At 40.7% G+C, this 21,992-nt stretch overlaps 1 protein-coding gene across 7 annotated transcripts in view; it reads right to left on the reverse strand.

Moving 5' to 3' along the window:
• Positions 1-6: 6 nt before the first annotated feature.
• MIA2 (MIA SH3 domain ER export factor 2) overlaps positions 7-21,992 on the reverse strand; it is a 49,085-nt gene continuing 27,099 nt past the window's right edge. For 6 of the 7 annotated variants that reach the window (XM_035108826.2, XM_060272771.1, XM_060272775.1 and 3 more), the window contains 16 exons: positions 21,679-21,801; positions 19,972-20,095; positions 19,225-19,271; positions 18,286-18,376; positions 16,372-16,510; positions 14,956-15,057; positions 13,412-13,472; positions 11,909-11,944; positions 9,630-9,697; positions 9,213-9,295; positions 8,722-8,853; positions 7,118-7,276; positions 6,575-6,703; positions 5,680-5,753; positions 4,922-5,150; positions 7-3,479 (listed from right to left, as the gene is read on the reverse strand). In XM_035108826.2, coding sequence (XP_034964717.2) covers positions 3,316-3,479; positions 4,922-5,150; positions 5,680-5,753; positions 6,575-6,703; positions 7,118-7,276; positions 8,722-8,853; positions 9,213-9,295; positions 9,630-9,697; positions 11,909-11,944; positions 13,412-13,472; positions 14,956-15,057; positions 16,372-16,510; positions 18,286-18,376; positions 19,225-19,271; positions 19,972-20,095; positions 21,679-21,801 — 1,761 coding nt within the window. In that variant the 3' untranslated portion in view covers positions 7-3,315. The remainder of the gene's footprint in view (positions 3,480-4,921; positions 5,151-5,679; positions 5,754-6,574; positions 6,704-7,117; positions 7,277-8,721; positions 8,854-9,212; positions 9,296-9,629; positions 9,698-11,908; positions 11,945-13,411; positions 13,473-14,955; positions 15,058-16,371; positions 16,511-18,285; positions 18,377-19,224; positions 19,272-19,971; positions 20,096-21,678; positions 21,802-21,992) is intronic. The other variant, XM_060272768.1, reaches the window with a different exon arrangement.

Here is a 21,992-nt window from a genome sequence, read left to right on the forward strand (position 1 = left end):
TTTCGTTGAAAACTATCTTGCTTGTTTCCAGTGTTTAAATCCAGAAAGCCTTGAGTTCTGAAGTAAGTCAGACATTTATTTGGCTAATGCTTTATGAACAATTTTTTTTTTAGGAAACCAAGCTAAGTAGAAGACCAGACCAGCTATCATAATTTGATATTGTTTGCTTAAACTGGCAGAATAAATCTTTAAAAGTGTAGAATATGGAAAGCCCAAATCCCTCCCGTAGCAAATGCTTATATCAAAATTGAATGTGTTCTAAAACAACAACTGTGTAGTACTTATATCCATGTCCCACTATTAAATAGACTGTGAACACTTACCATGCCTTTGGCTTTACATGTTATCTATTTATTCTTTTTACTGTACGTTCTGGGTGACTATACGGTAGATGGACAAACACCTTGAAATTAGTTACTAGTTCCTTCATGTTATACAGTTCAACACAACTCACAGGCAGGGGTGGCTAATGTGGTACCTTCCCATAACAACTGCCATCAACCCTGAATATAGGGCAGGCATCCTGGGTGGGACTGATGGGAGCTGTAGTTCAATAACTGATGAGTCACAGGTTTGCAACCCCTGCACCTAGGATACAATCCAGCAAAAGCTAAGTGTTTGTACATACCCTTGAGATCAATGCAAGCGTCAACCACACACTTACCGTAACTGCTCTTGTGAGATCAATTTAACTAAGGGGCTAACAGAGAGTTACAGGCAAACCCATGGATCTGAGACCTGGATCCTGTCTTTGAACTCCACAGAAGGAAAACCTACTTGGAGAGTGACTAGGAATGGGCCATCAGCCACTTCCAGCTGCTTCTGCACACTAAAATTCCCCTGCCTTTCAAAGCAGCTTTTCTTTGCTTTGTGACCTCGGCTTCAAAATATTTGACTTGTGGGCCACATGGCATAGGTAGATCATGATGTTACAAATAAATTAGCACCTACCTGTATTGGCAACTGACAGAACCAGCTTCCCTTGAAGTTTTCATTCTTAATGGTTAATGAATGGTCCGTAAGCCTAGATAACTTGCAGAAAAGTATGGAAATGCACAAGTTGAAACAAAGATGTTCTAATAGTCTGCTTTTGGTGCAACACAGGAAAAATGCACTAAAGCTGTTAACAAGCTGTGGTGTCTGAGGCGGGTGCATTTGTAACACATGGATGAGAGAAGGGAAAGTCAAATTGTGAGGTCATATTGAATGCAAGGCACCTTGCAAAGAGTTGTATTCAATTAAATCCTACTTGAATTCATTAAGTAAGTTAAGCATGTCCATTAACTTCAATGGGAGTAGAACTAGTGTTGAGTACTATCCAATCTTTCAAATAGTGGACGAAAAACAAGAAAACAGCAGTTATCAGTATACACCATCCCTTCAAACAAAACACAATGTCTTCAGTGTCCATTTAAAAGCCAAGACAGACACAGCCACTTGCACCTCACGATGAAGAGAATTCTAAAAGAGTGAAACGACCCAAAGGTTCTAGGATTGATTCAGTATTGAAATTGGTTAAAACAATTTATAATCGGATGGATCATAACATACATATCTTTGGTGTCAAAAGACCAGCATACCCAGGTGCATCTTCAGCATATAGGAAATGAATGTACTACATGCAACTCTCTGGGGAGGGAATTCCACAGGAAAGGGGCTGCCAACTGCCAAACAATGCTACCAGGAGGACCCCCTCATGCAAGAGGATCTGTAGGGAAGGAGGCAGTCTTTCAGGTTTTTTAGGCCCAAATAGTTAAGACTTTAAACACTAATGATATTGGCATCCACCCGTTTCTCAACAATGGAGTGCAGCTCCAAGGGGTGAAGTCAAACCATAGCATTAGCAACACTGAAGTGACCTCCCCAGGACACAAGCCTGGGCAGTGCATATGAAGGTCCTGGGCTATCCAAGCGACAAGACTCTCCCTTTGGCTTTGCTGATGTGGTCCAAAAAACCAGAAATAGGTTTGGCACTAACGTGGCTCCACAAGTTGCTGGAAGGAGTCATACAAGACGCCATTCAACCATCTGGATTTGTGTAGGGTTTACTCCTTAGTTTTTCTTCACCCAAAGATGTCACACAAGGCAGATGTTTAGGGTCAGTGTTTTCTAAATGAGTTTACCCTCACAGGTTGATGAGCCCCATCTGCCCCTCACTTCCCTCTACATTAATTTGGGCACCTTGATAGCAACCAGTGCAGTTTTTTTAGAACCTAGCCTCATGTTGCAATAATCTGATCTGGAAGAGACCAGAGGATGGACTAGTGGCCAAGTTGCTCGGTCCCAGCTCCTGCCTACCTAGCAGTTCGAAAGCACGTCAAAGTGCAAGAAGATAAATAGGTACCGTTACAGCGGGAAGGTAAACAGCGTTTCCGTGCGCTGCTCTGGTTCGCCAGAAGCGGCTTAGTCATGCTGGCCACATGACCTGGAAGCTGTACACCGGCTCCCTCGGCCAATAACGCGAGATGAGCGCCGCAACCCCAGAGTTGGCCACGACTGGAACTAATGGTGAGGGGCCCCTTTAACTTTAATCTCTGTCAAGGTCTTAACTGACAAACCAGCTGAAGCTGGAAAAAGGCACTCCTCCTAGTCACCAAAGCCATCTGAGTCTTTCAGTGAGAGTGCTGGATCCAGGAATAGTGCCACCCCTGCTCAAAGGACAGACCTGCTTTTCCCAGGTGAGTGCAACCCCATCTATAACAGGCCACCTCCCTACCTCATACCTGTGAATTCAGACCAATATCAGTGGTAGAAGGTGTAACTTCTAAAGCAGGGTCTCCCAAACTTTGGTCTCCAGCTGTTTTTAGACTACAACTCCCATCATCCCTAGCTAGCAGGATTAGTAGTCAGGGATGATGGGAACTGTACTCCAAAAACAGTTGGAGGCCCAAGTTTGGGAAACCCTGTTCTAAACCCATATGCTCTACCTTTAGAAAACAAAAAAACAGAGATACCTGTTTCATTGAAGAGTCAAAAGACCAAAAATTATTAAATTCATTTAATTTTTTTCACATTGCCTTTTGTTACAAGTTTTCTCTTCACATGCAATCATTTTCTATGAGACCAAAACAACGGGAGAGTTCTTACATGGTACAAATTTTTACATCTCCTAGATATGCAAATTAAAAATAATTTAGTTACTGCTGTACAATGAAAATCAATTTATTCACAGTTAGACCATTATTTACAGGGCACTCTCCTGAGAATTATCCTATTAAGCTTCAATTTGAGCAAATACTGTCAGTTAAGTAACAATAGCTACTTAACAGCAAATTATTGAGCTGAGGAAAAGGATAGAGCTAGTTCAAAATAGAGTCAAGTTTCTTCTTGTGATTCTTGAGGAGATGCAGAAGATGCAGTTGACGGATGTGTTAACTCAGCAGGCATTTCAGTTCTGCTCTCAGCTGGCAGTGGTGGGAAAAAACCAGCCCTTGGAGGCGGGTATTGAGAATAAGGCCTCATAGGAAATGGACCTCTCACTGTTCAAAGAGAATTATCAAAGCACGTTTGGGTTAGTATTCAGAATAGAGCTACTTTCTTACCGATTTGACAGTGAATACTCACAAACATGCACACATTAAAATCAACAGTAGCCGTAACGCATAAGCAAGAATAAAGGAAGACATGATGCCTATAACCATGGAAGATGTTTGCCTCCCAAGGTGAAGGGGGACCAAATGTTAATAGTTAATACTTCAATAATGCCCACTGAGGTATCCAGGAGCATCCATGTGCAAGTGGGACAGAATTTTCCTTGTACAACAGGATTCTCCTCACCTCTGCAGGCCCCACATGTGCCCAACGCTTGCTTTGGAGCACTGAGGGAATTCAGGGAAGGGAGCTGCAGGGGGAAGAAAAGAGAGGGAAGTCCTGTTGTGTAAGGGAAATACTGCTCATGTGATATGGGGTTCAACGACTATCTGTTGCAAAGGCCAACTTCATAAGGGAAGCTATGGCATCTAGACTGCCTAACTCATGGGCCCCTTTGCTGTGGAAGATTCTGCTAGCACTTGTCAGATGAAGAGAAGTAGAGTGGCACTTGGAGCAGTGAATTTCAAAATTTATTTATTCTACAAAATGTATATCCTGCCCTTCTAACACTTCTGCATCATTCAGTGTGGTTTACAATTAACCAGGAATGAAAACAGGCTCAGATGCTAAGAGCATTCTAAAATGAAAGTCTACCTTATAGAAATCATTTGTCCAGCAGCAACCATATAATAAAACTGGTGGTTGTTTCAATGCAATGTTTTAATCAATCATCACAAAGCAGTTAGAGGGCCCAAACGGGCCTCACCGGGTAAGGTATTTTACAACCTGGGTGCAGCCGCTGAGAAAGGCTTGTTAGGTTTTCTAGGAATAACCTACGAGGTAAAGTTTAATCATATCTTCCACTAAAAGTAGTTATTGATTTCCTCAACACCGCTTTGAACTTGGGGGAAATGTCCATTAAAAGTTATTGAGCACCACCAGCAAGTTAGCAAGACCCGTTCAGGCATTCACCTCCAACATAAAGAAGAGCTTTCCCCAACCTGATGCCTTCTAGGTATATAGAGGACCAGAGTTGCACATGCTAGTCTCTTATCCCACCTCTCTGCTAGCTGCAGAACTTTACACACTGAGTGGGAAGGTCTGGAGGGGGAATCTTCATGTACTCAGCTGATTGCAGGAGATTCCCGTCCACGTGGAGGAGTCTATGTGAAGAGTCCTCCTTCCTACCTTCCCACTCAATGAAGCTGATGGGAACAGAGACACTGGGAGCAGGTTTGCTCTCTGGACTAACTTAACCCCATTAATTTCAGTGGAACCTGGGTGCAATTCACTTTTCCTGGGTTGTGCCTCAAGTTATTGCAGTTTTCAAACATTTCCCCATGAAATGCATTTTAGGGGGAGAAATAATGTAAGAGCAGCAAGAACATACTTGGCAGAAGAGGACGTGGCAGACCAGCAAAATCCCTTGGGAAATATTCTCGAGGTCCATATGCGCCAGGAGGCACTGGTGGAAAAGGAGGGCCTCTTCTCATGAAAGGCCCCCTTGGGTCCATTGGCATTAGAGGAGCTCGCAGTAAGGGCAGTGGCGGCGGCACAATTCCAGGCCCAAAGCCTCCATTGTCAGGTGCATGAGACTGATCCGAGGCATTGAGCGTATTCTGTGAGGAAAGGGAAGTAGGCAAGTTAATATTTAGAAAGAAGCTCGTGCCACTTTTTCAAGCCACTGAGAAACTTGTCAAAGCATGTAAGCTTGAAATGAAGCTATGATTTACAAGCTACAAAGAGGGCAGATCAAAGCAGAAGCCTAATCCAAACCAGGAATGTAGGCTAACAGGGCTGAGATGGTGCCAAACTCAAAGGCTACAAGTAGGAAGTTCATTAAAGCAAAACACAACATCACCCCTGCGCTGAAAAGCTAGTCCACTCATTTCCAACCTTTCTTTTCGGTCCTTTCATCTTTCTTGCTCTTTCAGGTTGTAAATAAATTCAGTCATGAAACTATTATTTTAGCTAACATGTCTTCTGTAATTGAAAATGCCCATAAGGTAATAAATAATGCTGCAGCAACATACTGTGTAAAATCAATTTAAAGAACTGTCAAATTCAGCAGAAACTTGGCAAACCTTTTTCGCACCAAATGGGATTCAGTAAGAAATTGATCTTCTCAATCTTTTGTCTGTTACTTACACCGTCATTGGGATGATCTCTTATTCCATTTCCACTTAAGTCTGTTCCTGAGTTATTCTCAGATGCTTGTCCATCTGGAAGTGGGGGGAAATACCCAACAAGCACTTTAGCAATAAGTAGTCCCAAAACAGCTTTCCTCCAAAGAAAAGATGGGCGTGGAAACGTATGTTTTTGCACATTTACTAAACAGAGGTGTTGACTGTATTGATACTTTTGTGCACTTCAAAAAACAAAACAAATAGTGCCATCCCCGCTCACAACCAGTTTGAACTATTGTTTTTCCTACTGAAGTTAAATGACAAGGCTGCTGTATAGATTTACTAGAGGATCATTTCAGGGAAGAAAATTTATCTTTTCAAAACAACCAGTGTGTAAACACCAAGGGCATTGTTTAAACGCTATGCTGGTTGTAGAGAACAAGGTCTGTTTCAAAGTCTAAATCAATGTTTTACTGATCTTAGGTCAAATGTTTTAGATGAAGGGCTTTTTTGCTTTTAGCAAGAATTCAGGTTATTTCCCCCCACATGTGACCACAGATGCTGAATGGAGATAAAGTAATGATTTGACTTATGGTAAGCAAAGCATAGCAGTCCAGTTAACATGGAGAAAGTGCAGACGTTTCTTAAACTTTATTGCTGCCCTTTTTCTTTTTTTTGTATCACAAACATGGATTACAGCTTGGTATTACAAACAGCAAAGAACATTAATTTCGAAATACCAAAGTCATTACTGGCACTCTTTGATATGCTACAAACAAGAGAACAGAAAGTGCTCTGGGTGTTTGGATTTCAAGCTCTTTGGGCTTTAGTTCTGAGCAAAAAAGGATTATTTACTGCTGCAGCCAAATTTGGTAATGAACTCCTTTATTTGGGTACTAAAAGAAAGCAGTTCCTACCTGCTTTATCAAATGAAGGCATGCTATAACTTCTTAGTTCTGCTGGTCCTGAAAGTCTTCCTGAGTTTGGATGACTGGAATAAAATCTTTCTGGTCTTCGAGGAAGAGATTGCTCATTATACAGCTGACCTACCATTCAATAAAAAGTGCAATTTATTCAGTAGATGTTATTAGAATTACACAATGGTGGCTTATTAACAACTTTATGTTTGTGTTATGGAATATACAAACTAAAGGACAAGGGGGCGATAGCTACCTAAACCTACTAGTTGATGGAAATCTCACATCTATCCCATTTATCAGGGTCAGTCAACTATACAATATGGTCTTGGAATCTTTAAGCAGATATCAGACTCATATATATCATACATGTGCTGCTATCCCTTAGGTACACCATCAAACACTTGAACCTAAAAAGCCCTGGTAATGATACCTCCAGAGGTCATAGCAGGGTCCAAAACAAAAGGGAGCTCAGCAGTATTTCATTTTGTAATTGCCATTAAAAAAGAAAATGTCAAAGAATGATGGGCTGTGTTTAGTTACCTGCAGGCAGGGGCATTATCCTGTGATCTCTATCCCATGGAGGTGACAAAGATCCAGTGTCAGAAGGTGGTCTGTGGGGATCAGATAACCTGTCAGAATGCAACTCTCCTCTTTCATTACTAACTTCATACATGCCAGCATTCCCCGGTCCTCTTGATCCTAATTGAACAAGTTACAATGGATTCAGTCACTTGAGACATCCGTCGTTGCAGTTTTCACCACGCACCAAACCACAATATCCCAATACATTGAAAGGTGGTAGAATAACACACATGGCTCCCTTGGTGAATTTCAGTCTTGTGCTCTTTTTCCAGGAGGGGTGCAACTGTTCAGTCAGTCAAAAGTAAAGTAAATACTAAGACAGCTGCTTTGAAAGAGGGTGGAAGGAACCCTGAAACAAAGTCTACATTATATTCTGATTCCTCTCACTGGGCAAAGGGAGGAAAAAGAGTGTTAAAGTCTTTTCATCAACCTCATCAGTGTTGGCAACATCTTGGCAGAGATTCCTCCTCTCTCAGAGCCCAATTCTGCTTAGCCTTCCCCAAGAAATTTGATCAACCCCATCAAATGCAATATTCTCCCCTCCCTTAAATCTCTAATATTTAAAGTAAGAAGACAGCTGAAAAAGATTAGAGAATTCCCCCCCCCCTTTAGAAGAATAAATGAGAAAACACACTTTAAACCAGTAGGGCGATATTTTGAACTACTGTACACTAAAGCATTTTCATTTCTAATTAAAAGCTGTTGAGAAGCTTTTAAGGCTTGACACACTATCTGGCTCATAAGTATTGATTTATGTTGGTCTATCACCTATTTTGTTATACTTGTACTGGCTCTGAATTTATCTAAGTATAGTTGCACTTTCAAGTCAGCAAATTGTCTATTTCCTCCATCCTCTCCAACAAAAGCCAGAACAAAAAGAAACAGCTCCTGAGATTATTCACCACATGCTGTCAATACATATCAGTTAAAAACAAAACTCTTTTGTTTTTTCTGTTGAGATCAACAGCCTAAAATGCAAATAGACTCAAATATTCTTGCTACAATGATATAAAAGACCTACTCCTCCCTTCAAACTCCCTTTCTTGAATCTGAAATATGGCACTGGCTTCACTTTTAGTAGGTAGATGGATGAACAGTGTTGTTTTAAAAAATTAAGAGTAAAGTAGTTGTTTTTTAAAGCTTTTATTCTGTTTTTGTTTTGTGTTGGGCACCCATCTACTGTAATGAGCTGCAGAAACTAGGGGAAATACACTGTTCCACAAATGGATGGACAGCACTAGTGGAAGCATAGTTAGTTTCATGATTTTCACAAAAAGCTCTAGTAGGTGCTGTTAAGAATCCTTCCATGAGCAGAATACATCTTCCACGTGTAAAAGAGCATTTTTAGATCCAACACACTGGGTTTTGGAAAATAATGGTACTGTATACTACTACTTCCTGACCTATATGCTAGAGTGCATTTATATGGATAAATTAAGCTTACTCTTAACCGGGTTCTTTTTAGTATACTTTTACAGATAGATCCATTACCAAGAAAGGAGGGATAGACTAAGAGGAGAGAGAATCCGTGAAAGTTAAGTTTTCAAATTTAAGAATTGTACCTCTTCCTCCTCCTCCACCTGGAAGCACAGGTGAAAATCTTAAGGGACCCTCCAATAAGGTTGGAGGGGAAAGAAAAGCTCTTGTTTCAGATGAAGGTCTGCCCATTGGTGAGGGTCCATATGGGGAGTGCTCTGGAACAGTTAAAACAAAATACTAAAATTCACAGGTTAGAGTTAATGGGCTGACATATAGTTCATTTCTCACCTAGGTTTAAAACTAATTTGGGACAAAAGAAAAGTCAATCTCTTGACTTCATTATCAGTCATGGAATTAAAAAAAAGTCATTTTAAATAATTTTCAAATGTTCTACAGATTGTTAATAGGAACAAAAATTACAACGGGAATCAAAATACTATATGCTGTTGCTGCTACAGGTCAATGAAATAAAAATGATGCCTGCATGAATAAAGACCAGCTATGCTTTCATACATAAATGGAGTCACGGTCTCTTTACACTTCAACAAGATGCACATTTTAAAAAGTACTGTACCTCTGCCAAATGCCCTAACTGGCATATCAAGAGCATAAGGATCCTTTTCCAAACGATCAAATTTAAATTCTGCTTCTGTTAATCTAAAGGAAAGAAGAACATGTTAATAAACTAACTTCTTCCCTATTTTTTCCTAGTTGAAAAACTAACTGATGAAAAAGGTAAAAATCGTTAATGAAATAGGTTACAGGTATTAATTGTTAAATCAGAAAGTTAAATACGGAGTTTTGGAGTACACTGTCAGTAATACGCTGATGACAAACATCAGCCTGTGCATATAGATCAATTTTTATTTTTCAAGAAAACTCACATAACTGATCACTGATGTGACATAGTAACTGAACGGCGGCACATTATTCAGTAACAACAGTACATCAACAAAATCATGTTCTTCAGTGTGTACATTTTTATGCTTACTTTTGTCTACTGTATGCATTTTCTTCTCTTATATCACTGAGGTGCCTTTCAGCTGCCCGTGCTGCCAGCTTTAAAAATAAAAGTTCTTGTTAAATACTGCTATACCTTAAAGCACAAGAAATATTTCCAGTTGAAAGTTCACACATTGTTATCTCCTATCGTAGAACAGCAGTCTATTAGAAAGCTATGAAACAGCTTAAATGATACTAAAAGTGAAGTTCCCCTTCCCCCGTTGTGAGCAATGACCATAATGCAAGACTGCTTATTTCAATGCAATTTGCAGCTGCTGGACCACTGTGACTCCATCAAGGGTCTGGGTGTAAGCCTGCTTTTAAATATCCCGATCTTTCTTATTTGCTAGTGATTTGACCCAATGAGTACTAACAGACAAAGAAGCTATGGAATACTGATGGCGTTCTCTTTCCCATAAAAGTTGCGAGTTTAATTAGCATGCTCCTTCGATGGGAGTAGCTACTAAATGTCACCCTGTCTGACACCCACAACTTACAGAGACGGTGCTGTTGCGCTGGTGAAAACAAACTATGATTAGCCAACATGTTGCCCTCCATGTGGAAGTCTACAATATCCATCAGTCCATCAGTATGGCGAACAGGACTGGGATGATGGGCAGTGTAGTCTAACAACATCCAGAAGTGTGATGATGGCTACCCCAAGTCTAGCAGGATTAGTACAGGTCAAACTAATAGGAGAAATTCAATGTTGCGCTCTTCTGATCGTTCCATCAGGGCAAGCAGTTTGGCGTGCCAGATGGAACGATCCCCAGGAACCATTCCAGTTCTCCCACCTGCCACCCAAACCAATTTCAAGGGGTGCAGAGTCCCTGTGCAGGGGTGCTGCTGCTGGGCTTCACTAACTGAATCCCACCCAACGGTTGTTGAGCAAACCCTCAATTCTAGCTGGGACATTTTCCCTTCCCATCTGTTTTAGTGGCCCATGCCAATTCAAGCTCTGGAGGAAGCTATCATATGGAAAAGCCTTGGATTCCATTTGTGTGAATCTCTTGATAAAACTGGAGTGCCTTATAACAGGGGAAAGAGAGGGGTGGGGTTTATTTTTTTGTCATGTGTGAAAGATGGGTTTTGCAATCACATTTTGTTCTCCATTACTGCAAAGTTATCAGAGGACGGACTGTTTTATTCTTAGATAAGAGCTGCAAAACCAGCCAAAATATTTATTAAAATGGCATTGAAACAAGGCCAGAAGAGTGTTGCAAAATCAAACATTTTAAAATTGGCATTGGGTTTGGAAGGATTTATTTTTACAAGAAGGGATTTACTGTTACTGTTACTATAAAAAAAGATTCCATAAGACATAATTCAGAGGAAACTGGGCATAGCATTCATGAGCTCATATTGTATGGTCTTTTCCTGCCATAAGCTTGTACTTTTTGAGGTAAATTAGATTTATCCAGTGATTTTTTTTCTGGGAGGATGCAGGCGTACGCAAACTCCTAAACATTTTGTGAATCTTTGTAATTTGTCCATTTACTGTATTTACTTTTCCTGATTTGAACTATAAAATGGTGATTTTCTTGAGTCAAAATGAGAGTACCCCTAAACATTTCTTTAGGAAAAAAAACACTGGATTTACTCCATCTATTTTTTTACTGGTACTAATGAAAAGGAGTATTTTTATGGTCCTACAATTCTGAACCAAGGGGCATGGGAAGCTTCCCCCCCTTTCTCCATTCTTCCTCTTCCCTGAAAGAGTTCCTTCTGAAGTGCATTGCAGAGGGGCTTTTCTTCAAACACAACTTGAACTGTCACAAATTCTGCCACTGAACAGCACGCAGAGCCCTGCAGCTGATCCTACAACTGAGCAATAGCACTAGACTTTATCAGAGGAGATAGAATATACTTATTTAAAGAGAGCAAGCTTAAAAGGCCCTATAAAATATAATTAAAAAATGCTATTGGGGAGATAGTGGTCGGTAAATGAATAAGATAACAAACAGGGTGGGCTAGCAGCATCCAGGCGCACATATGGATTTATAGCCACTCACAGAAAACCTTCAAAACAACTTTTGTCAATTTACCCAGCATAATGGCTAAACTTGGGGAGTTCAAAGGAGCAATTTAACAGTTTCTTTGGGACAGCTGCAGAGCAAGGGGCAAATGAGTGTATTAGAAAGATCCAGGTGAATCTCTCAAAGGAAGCATACAAATATTTTAAAATAAAATAATAAAAATGCATTTGCCCCCTTTGAAAGCATCACACTTTTCAGAAAGGCTGGCAAGTTTTTAGCATTTGCAACTTACCCAGTTATCATGAGCTTTCTGCTCATGGGACTTAACCTGTTAAAAGAGAATTCCACATTAGTTCAGAGGTGCAGAACTCAAATCACAGTCTGAGGGGCAATATGCATTTTTTTATTCCAAAGAGCCACGCTAGCACATGTCTTGTGGGAAAGGATATGGCAATTTGCTTTCTCTCCACACCCACCTTCTATTAATCTCTCTCCTTTCCCCACTCCATAATGTTTATCTCTGTTGTGCCTCCATTCCACAGGTCTCTCTGCCTTCCTCAATACTGTTTTTCTTTCACATTGCCCTGCAGTGCTCTTGTGTGCTCACTCCTCCTCTCATTTCCCACCACATTTTTTCCTGCTGTTTCTTCTCTTATCTCCACTCCTTTCTTGCCAAGTTGATCAACAACAGCAAACAAGGGTTTTTTTAAAAAAACTTTCCCAGCATTTTACCCCAATGAAAGTGTCTCGGGCACAAGAGAGGAATGCCATCTGGACAGATACTAGCATGCCTCCGTTTCTCAGCTGCATGCCTCAAAAACCAAAGAGGAGGAAGAGGAAAGCGCATGCAATGACATAAGAATTCCCCCATCCCACTCCTATTCATGCTGAGCTTAGGTGGGCCTTAGATATCTCCACAAGGAGTTGAGAGAGGGCTGGCAAATGATCTGCCATGCTTTTGATCAAATATAAACTAACATCTTGAGTGATTAAATACAAAACGCTGGCTGGGTTCACACGTGGTTTGAAGCTGGCTTATTTAGAAACTAAAACAGCTTGTTTTAAACCAGGATATGTGGTTTGTATGTAACGCTAAGCTATGACTCTTTAAACTCAGCAGAGGTACTCCTCCTGTAGACAGAAAATGGTGCCAAATGCAAAAAGGAACAAATCACAAACAGAAATTTCCCTTTGCTGCCGTGGCTCAAAGATGAGCCATGTCTGCAAAGGTAGAATGTTCCTTCACAGCCACTGCTTCAGTTGAAAAGCAGCACCTGTGAAGGAAGAAATGGGAGTTCACTTGATGTGCTTTTGTGTTGCATCACCTGATGTCATGGGCCATCATGGACTGACATATGAGCAACCCCATCCACCTATCAAAATGGCCCACAGAGGTGGGGAAGTTATGGATCTAGCCCACTGATACATTCCTCACCTGTGGTCAAAGTCAATAAGCCTTTAAAGGTGAGAGATGCTGCACAATTCATTTAAGATATATGTTATTAATAAAAATAATAACAACAAAGGCCTCAGTCTGCTATATACTTGTCTGGGAGCAAATTTAATTGAACTGAATTTTACTTCTGAGCAGTGCATTTTTTCTGGGGGGACGCAGGAGTATGCATACCCCTAAACATTTTGTGGATCTTTGTACTTTTGTCCATTTACTGTATTTATTTTCCCCAATTTGAACTACAAAATGGTGATTTTCTTGAGTCAAAATGAGAGTACCCCTAAACATTTTTAAAGAACATAGCATATGTACTAATTTAGAAAACAATATATATATAAATACCAGATTCTCATAAGAGTGAACTGTTTTTTTCAGTTCTTCTTCTAGTTCTTCTGCTCGTTGTCTGTAATGGAATTATACAATGATAATTTTGCACACCAGATATTATCACAACACCTTAAGAAACATTGAAAAGTATGTCATTTAAAAAAAAAGCAACAACCCCAAACCTAATCTAACTGGGAGCCCTACTGAAGCAGAAGGCAGAGCACCAGTTAGGCAAGAATAGATGGCCTTTGAAGCAGATTGGAACCTGCCTGAAAAACTATCCCCTTTTGTCAAGCTGCCTGCAAAATTCTGTTGTTGTGAAAGAGACAAAACTGGAATTGAATGGGGTCTCTTCCAATTGAAGCTTTGTAGCCTACATTGATTTACAAGGCCCTGTAAGGTTGGGGGAGGGTAGTAACCTGGCTGTGTCGAACCAAAGACAAATTGTTCCAGAAGCTCTGCAAATGTCATCTTGGTAGTCAAGATAACCCCACAATTAATTGGCAGTTGTAGCAATGAGCTCATATATGTTTATATTCACTTGTTTGGCTATAAGCTCATTTGCTTGCTTTGATGCTATCCTTATCTGTGGGCTTGGAGTGCTGGGCTCTGGGCCCAGAAAGGGCAACTATCTGTAAGATTTGGGCATTTGCCACCTATGCCCTCATTTGGTCAGGTGGAGTCATGGCCAAGAAATGTATGCTGCTTTGTCTATAAAGAATTTATGAATGTTTGTGTGGGTGCAGACAGCCATCTCCTTACTTCAATGTCAATCCCATAAAGGCTGGGAGCATAGCTGCCAAGTTTTCCCTTTTCTCGCGAGGAAGCCTATTCAGCATAAGGGAATTTCCCTTAAAAAAGGGAGAACTGATTTGCTGTAAGTCTGCAGGCTGATTTGCTGTAAGTCTGCACCTTTCTTGTAATAAAGCACTAGAACTGACCATTCTGACGGTTTTGACACCCTTCTTTGGCATCTCTGCACCCAACCACTCCCACAAGCCCTTGTTTAGAACACTGATGCAGAAGAACTTCCTCCACTGATGCAGAAGGGACACTAGAATATCTAGCACCTTAAAAAAGGGATAACCTATCCACTCAATCTGGTGACTGTCAAGACCCACAAGCTCTGCAAAGCTACCTAAAAGCTGCCTGCCCCTTAGGGGAAGTTCTGGGTGGGTTCCGGAGAAGCATGAGCAGAACGCCAGTTACGTAACAGGGCTTTCCTGGCTCCTTAGGATGAAGGGATCCTCTAGAATTGAGGTGGGATGGGACACAGTGGGCTCCAACAGGAAGGAGGAAAGCAGCAAAATCTGGTGAATTGCCTTTCCACTCTAGGAAAATACATTCGAATCCGAGCCTCTGATAACCACTCTCTCCACCCAAAACACTATGAGAAGGGGCTTGAGTCAGTTGTGATTACTGTAATGGGACTTCACTGACTTGATTAGAGGTACTACTCCATATGACTCCTCTGATTTTTCAGAAGTTTCAAGATGCTAGTTCTCCACTGAATTTTCTTCATTCAACAGAGGAAAATACCAAATGAAATCCATAGTTACCGATAACGGTTCACTTCTTCAGCAGCATGACTGATTGTCTCATCAACTTTGGAAAGCTTTTCTTCTTTCTGTAAACGATCTTTTTCTTCTACAGTTAATTTCCTTTAAAAAATAAAATAAACAAAGACTTTCATTAGTTACAACTCAACTGTTTTCTAGTCATCTTAAGAAAACATCCACAAAAAGCTGAAGCTAATTTAAAAACAAACAAACACTGACACATACAGTAATTTCCATTTGCCCTAGTAGCCTGATCCTTAATTATATGCAGCATAAGCGACAATAAAAATGGTGTTAAGATCCTAAATAAATTCAGGTATCTGAAGTGTGCATGCACACAAAAGCTTATACTAAGGTGCTGCTGGACTATATATATATATATGTATATATATATGTCGATCGACTGCGTCAGACCAACATGGCTACCTACCTGAACCTGAAAAAGGATTTGTTAAGAACTTGCACATCTGCTAACAATAGTAACTGGGCCCCAAGAGAAATTTAGTACTGATGAAGTGCTAGCACCCCCATGATCAAAATGCTCAGGGGATCTTAAGATAAAAGAATGAAATCAAGGAAGAATCCAAACGAGGGAATGCTGCAGTTATGAGTGACTTCAACTAGCATCATACAGACTGACTACATATGTGTTCCAGTCCAGCCATGACAAAGCGGTAAATTATCTAGATATCCTAGATGACTGTGTCATGGAACTGACCAGAGGGATGGGAAACCTGGACTTTTATATTGAATAGTGCCCAGAACTTGGTACAAGATGTAAGTGTAGCAAGCCAGTTAAGAGAAGTAGCCATAGTGCTATTCAACCACACATACAGTACATGGAAATGGCCAATTGCCAAGAAAATCCAGCACAGTCACATTTGGCTTCCAAAGAGGAAACATCCCCAAAATGAGGGGATTGCAAGAAGAGTTTGGATTTGATATCCCGCTTTATCACTACTCTAAGGAGTCTCAAAGCGGCTCGCAATCTCCTTTCCCTTCCTCCCCCACAACAGACACCCTGTGAGGTGGGTGGGGCTGAGAGACTTCAGAGAAGTGTGACTAGCCCAAGGTCACCCAGCAGCTGCATGTGGAGGAGCGGGGACGCAAACTTGGTTCACCAGATTACAAGTCTACCGCTCCTAACCACTACACCACACTGGTCAAGAGGGTCACATCAACCCAAAACGTTTGGGAGTTGTTTAAAAACACAGTACTGTATTAGAAACCATATGAAGTACTAAGCGAATAGACCAAGAAGTGGCAGCAAGGTCCCAGTGCCAGGACAAGGTTATAATTGTTGAAGAAACATGGCAGGCTCAAGTTACGTATAACATCTTTTTTTCTGTTATCTAAACAAAGATCATGTATAGTGAAATACCATTCATCAAACAACAAATCAACCACTACCAATACCTGTGAAGGTTCATTTCATTTTCTTGATACAGTTCAGTCATGACTTTAAGCTTTTGCTGAAGCTTCTGAACTTCGCTTTCAAAGTGTGTATTTTCAGAATGCAATGTGATATGTTCCTTTTGCAGATTTTCAATGCGTTCTGTCACAATTAAGAGTTAATTACAATTAAGTGATATGTTAAACCCATATGATAAAGGAAACAAATATTGAAGACTGACTACAGTAGTCTAACGCTGAAAAGAAAAATGATTTCTGAAGGAGTTTGGAAGAGCCTTAAACCTCATTATGTCCCTGTACAATAACTCAAGTCACTTTGAAAAATGCTTGGAAATCCCACTAAAAGGATACATTTCCCCCCCCTTTCACATGGATTTGTGGACCAAATTTTGTTTTTATTTCCTTCACAGGACAAATGTTTGGACCACATGGGCTGAGACGCAGACAGGAGGGAAATAAGGCACAGGACAGCTTTACCAGTGTTGAATAAAAGTCCTATTTAATACTACCTAATACCACACATGTCAGCATCAACAGTTTCCCAGCAAACAACCTCCGCATCTCAATCTACCAAGATAATGGCCATGTAATGCATAGAAATCCAGGTTTTGTGTTTTGTTTTTGGTGTCTTCTACTTCCTAATCAGGATCCAGGTTGGCCCAAGTTTGCTGCCTGAGACAGAACAGCTGTGCTGTCCCCCAACCCAACCCACTACCCAGTCAAAGTGCATAGTATGCACAGCTGAGCAAGTTATTCTGGAAAAAACCCAGAAACACCTCTCCCAGCTCCCTGACATTAAAAATGCAATAATGATATGACATCCAAAATTAATTGTCTGAGGCAGTTGCCTCAAATTTCCGTGGGTTGTCCCTTAGTGTTTCCTTAGCCACACATTTCCACCGGTCACTCACCTCACACCTCAATCCCCAGTAACTTCAAGGCAGGGTTGGGAGAGCCCCCTGTCTGAAATCCTGGAGAGCTGCTGCCAGTCAATGTAGACAGTGCTCAGCTAGATGGACCAATGATCTGACTCAGTGTAAGTCTGCTTCCTATGGCTTTCCCCACCAGGCCACCTGGCATGTTTAAGTCATGGGAAGCAGCAGTGCTTTTTGAATGGAAGGCTAGCCAGTATTTGGCTCCAATCTGCAGTAGCCACCGGCCAAGTTAAATTACCCAAAATGCAACGTCTGACACAATGTTGGCTTGAGCATTCCATTTTGGGTAATCTAACATGGAAGATGGCAACTGCAATTAAGAGCTAAGTTTGGTTCCCATGCTACAGCAGCACCAGGAACACTAATAACACACTTCTGGGGTCCTCCTGGCAGAGGAGGTGTGAGTGTGTGTAGTAAGTGAGTGGTAAGTGAGTGTGTGGCAGCAGCAGCAAAGTCTGACCCTGGGCCTGTACCACACTCTGCCTAATGGTAGGGTTGCCTCTGTCACAAACTCCCCTCAACAAGATTCAACCCCTTTCATTGTCTCTGGAAGGGTTTATTCTTTCTGAAGGGGGTGGGGTGGGGGGATAGAACAGACAGCAAATTTACATGGCTGCTTTCGCTTCTATACAGTATGCAACCTGCTTCAATATTTACAAATCTCTCATCTCTACAGTTTGGCAGTCTCTGAAAGTGGAACAATACCCATAACCATTATTTACCCATTCAGAGATCACACCAAGCCATAGAAAATCCCTTCCTGAGGCACTCCATGAAGGATACTGCATCATAAATTCTTCATTTTAATATTTATTTCCAAGATACCTTGGACCCTGATCAATAAGAGATTTCTAATTATCTTCACAGCTTCATTCAGTTAAAAGTAAAGATTTTCCTTAAAACCTTAATTAATAGAAAACAGCTTTCTTCTTCCTTTTTTTTTAAAAAAAAACCTCCATTGAAATCAAGAATTCATCATTACCTGCAAGTTGCTCTTTTGCTTTGTTTTCATCCGTTAGCTTTGAACACATTTGATTTATTTCTGATTCCATAGATTTTAGACAAGCATTTAGCTATATCAAAGAAAAAAGATACATTATTTCAAATCATAATTGCAAAAGAAGCTACTGATGTACATTTGCACTCCTAAAACAAATCTTTATCTAGTTCTTGATCACTTTCTGGCTGCAATGCTTATTTATGTATTTGATTTTTCCCCCACCCCACCATTCCTCCAAAGCACAACAGAAACTGTTTTCACATAGTATATCATTAAAACAGCCATTTAAAATAAATGGAACGATAACATCACTACATTACACCAATAATATATCACAGCAAAAACAGTAGGTACCTAAAGGGAGGTTGTTCACCCATTGTAAAACAAAATCACGTGCCAGGGCAAAGCCAGGCAGCATTCTAATAATACTTTCTATACTTGTCCTGCACCCACCTAGCCAAAGAAGGTGATTGGTTGATGCTTACTTCTTTAATGACAAACGTACACACTTCCAGCAGCTCCTAAGTTGCACAGGATACACATGCACACAAGCTTTTAGTGCCCAATTAGTTCGCCTTAACTTTTCCAGGTTCCTGCCCTGTGGAGCAGTTAAAGCAACACTAGGACCAACTCCCCCCCCCCCCGAATTATGTACCCTCATCTTATGGGAGTGCACACACGCAACCACAGACTTCTCCTGCTCTTCCCTCTTCAAGCACCTCCTGGTTCTAAAAAACAGTGGAGCAGGGGATGGCCGGGATTGGATTGGCCTGCCCCTTGCGTGAACAGACTTTCTCCGCTTCCAAAGTGTCCTGCGCCCCCACTTCTGTCTCTGATTCGTCCAACCCTTGCTTTAAATTTTTTCCCCAAAAAAGTTTTTATAAACCAGTAAAGAAAATAATCACAGTATTAGTGTATTACCTTCGCAGCATGAATCAACTTCTTTACAGTTCGTTTTTCCTGATCATCTGGTTTAAGGGAAATGAAGAGAAGGTGTAAAAAACCAACAAATCACAGAAAACTTTTTCTTTTGTTATTTATTTATAAAACACAGTATTGCTTTTTAAGTGGGAAAGATTTCTTTTGCCCAATTTTTAAAAACAGTTGTATTATTTGTAAGAAGCAGTGAGTTCAAGAGGGAGGGGATAGGGACATTATTCATCTAACAATGCTTTACAGAAGCAGTTTTTTCGAAATGCGTTTGAAATGTGTAATCAATCCAATGAGAGAATTACCGTACACTCCTCAGGCTTAAGTTCATTGACCTTTTCATGTGGGCTGCTTATCCTCAGGCTAAGGACAAGAATGAGTAGTGGTTGTCAGACCAGTTTGTGCTTTGGCAAGTTATCCTGGGGTTAGTGTCTCAACAACTTGGATTGTGTTTTTCTACGTTTTTTGTTTTTTAACTTCAGAGGTTACATTGAGCAGTAGGCTGCAGCACAGAGAAATCTAGCATATGTCAACATAAAGCTTTGGTGAAAATCCACTTTATGCACTGAATGCAATAGGCTATTGCCTATTAACACCTATGCCATAGATTTTGTTTAATCCCTTGTACGTAGTTGATTCACACATATTAAGAAGGAGAACAGGCGGCAATTCTAGAATTTGAAAACGAAATCATTTCTCTTTTCTTTCCCTTTCCGTAGGAAATGAATAATGATTTACCTAAGTGCTCCCCATTTTCTGTTTCAGTCTTTATATCATTATCCCAATGGTTGTCTTCAGCAGCAGTATGTTCATCTAATGTAAAGCTCCAGTCTTTCATCTTCAACAAGCTCTCTGTCAGTGACTATACCATATTTATAAAACAAGATCCACAAATGAGTCCTTGGCTCTTCACAAAACAATTTATGATTTATCATTTCATATATATTCAATAAACGTATTGAATGTTTAACAGTATTTTCATATCGAGTGTTTTACAGGAATAGCTCCTGTTCCATGTGGACTACTTCTAAGAGAAAAACTTTTACAACAGCATGCATTACTGTGGTAGCTAGACCTCTTGCAAACTCAATACAAGTAGAATTCCAGAACCCCCAGTAAAGTTGCAGGCAGGTTTTTCTCTCTATCCAGCACTGCAGATCTGTATGTGACCACTAGCTTCCTTGGTCTCTGAAAAAGTCACCTGAACCTCCACTAAAGCTATTTGGAAATTGCCCTTTGAGGAATTTGGAAGGACGTGGATAGATGCCTAAAGAAATCAGTGGAATATTATGGCCCTAGTTTTCTGCCTAGGCCTTTTCTCCCATTCACTTACACAATTGGAATGCTTGATATGAGAGGAGGGAAGACTCCAAAAAGTTTAAGCAGATAACCCTACATACAGCTCAGCCAATTAAAAAGGGCTTAGCAACTTGCCAAACATACCAGAGTCTACCATGCTCCCTCCTAGAGCTTTGCACCAGTGACTCCCATAGGAATCAATGAAGCTACAAGGCAACCACAGTTCCAAGCAGTGTTATCAATGCTTGAGGGAAGCATCTGTATCTCTCCAAATATTCCCAAAGGAAGGAGTGGAAGCTGTTGTTGAGTGGCAGGATTTAGAAGCTCACCAAGCAATACTTGGGGGGGGAATTATATACATAATAAAATTGGTTCTCTTGCAACTCCTGGAATTTCTCCTTTCTCTCTCTCTCTCTCTCCTCTAGAATTCAAGAACCCTCCCTGCTGTTTTAAAATGTGATGCAGTCTTCCCATGATAGAGCCCCAAAATAAGTAACAAATTTCCTCCTGTGTGCCAGGTGATATTAGGCATGCCCAGAATTCACACATGCCATATGAATAAAGTAAAGCAAGAGCCACATAGTGTAGTGCTTTAGAGCAGTGTTTCTCAACCTTTTTTGGGCCACGGCACACTTGTTCCGTGAAAAAAATCACGAGGCACACCACCATTAAAAAAGTTTAAAAAATTAACTCTGTGCCGCCCTATATTAAGAAACACTTGCCAAATATTGCTTTTTGGCGGGTCAGTGATGTGTATTGGCGGCCGCCAGGCTCGTTTGCACTGAGCTTTGGGGAAGAGGAGGAGAAATATTGCTTTCCGGCGGGGTAGTGATTGTTATTGGCGGCCGCCAGGCACGTGACAATGCAAATCACCCTTCTCGTCGCCGCACGTCGCGGCACAACAGCCAGCGTCTCGCGGCACACTAGTGTGCCGCGGAACAGCGGTTGAGAAACACTGCTTTAGAGTGTTAGACTAAGACCTGGGAAACCAGGTTTCAAACCCCCATTCGGTCATGAAAGTCACTAAGTGACCTTGGGCTGGTCACTGCCTTTGAGCCTAACCTACTTCACAGGGTTGTTGTAGGAGAACCATCCTTTGAGAAAAAAGTTGGAATATAAATATAATAAATAAATCTTTATTTTTACCTTGGCTTGACTTTCTTTATTTTTAAGAGTCTCCTCCATACTTGCTTTTGAGGTTTCAAACATTTTTGCTTGCTCATTTAACTCACTTAATTGTTCACTCTGTCCTTCAGCTTCTTTTAAGAGCTGGAAACAAAAGTTAAAAAGTTCAGTACTTAATTTATACCAACCAGTTATTAGAATTTCATAATATTGAATTCTAAAAGGTCTGGCCTAAATTCTTAACATTACATACAGCAAAATTCATTGAGCTGAATATTTTATATTTTAACTGACATTTCATATGTTCTAATTTTTGACAGCTGTTCTTTTGCTTT

The sequence above is a fragment of the Zootoca vivipara genome, chromosome 1, assembly GCF_963506605.1.
Source record: "Zootoca vivipara chromosome 1, rZooViv1.1, whole genome shotgun sequence".
Taxonomy (NCBI): Eukaryota; Metazoa; Chordata; class Lepidosauria; order Squamata; family Lacertidae; genus Zootoca; species Zootoca vivipara.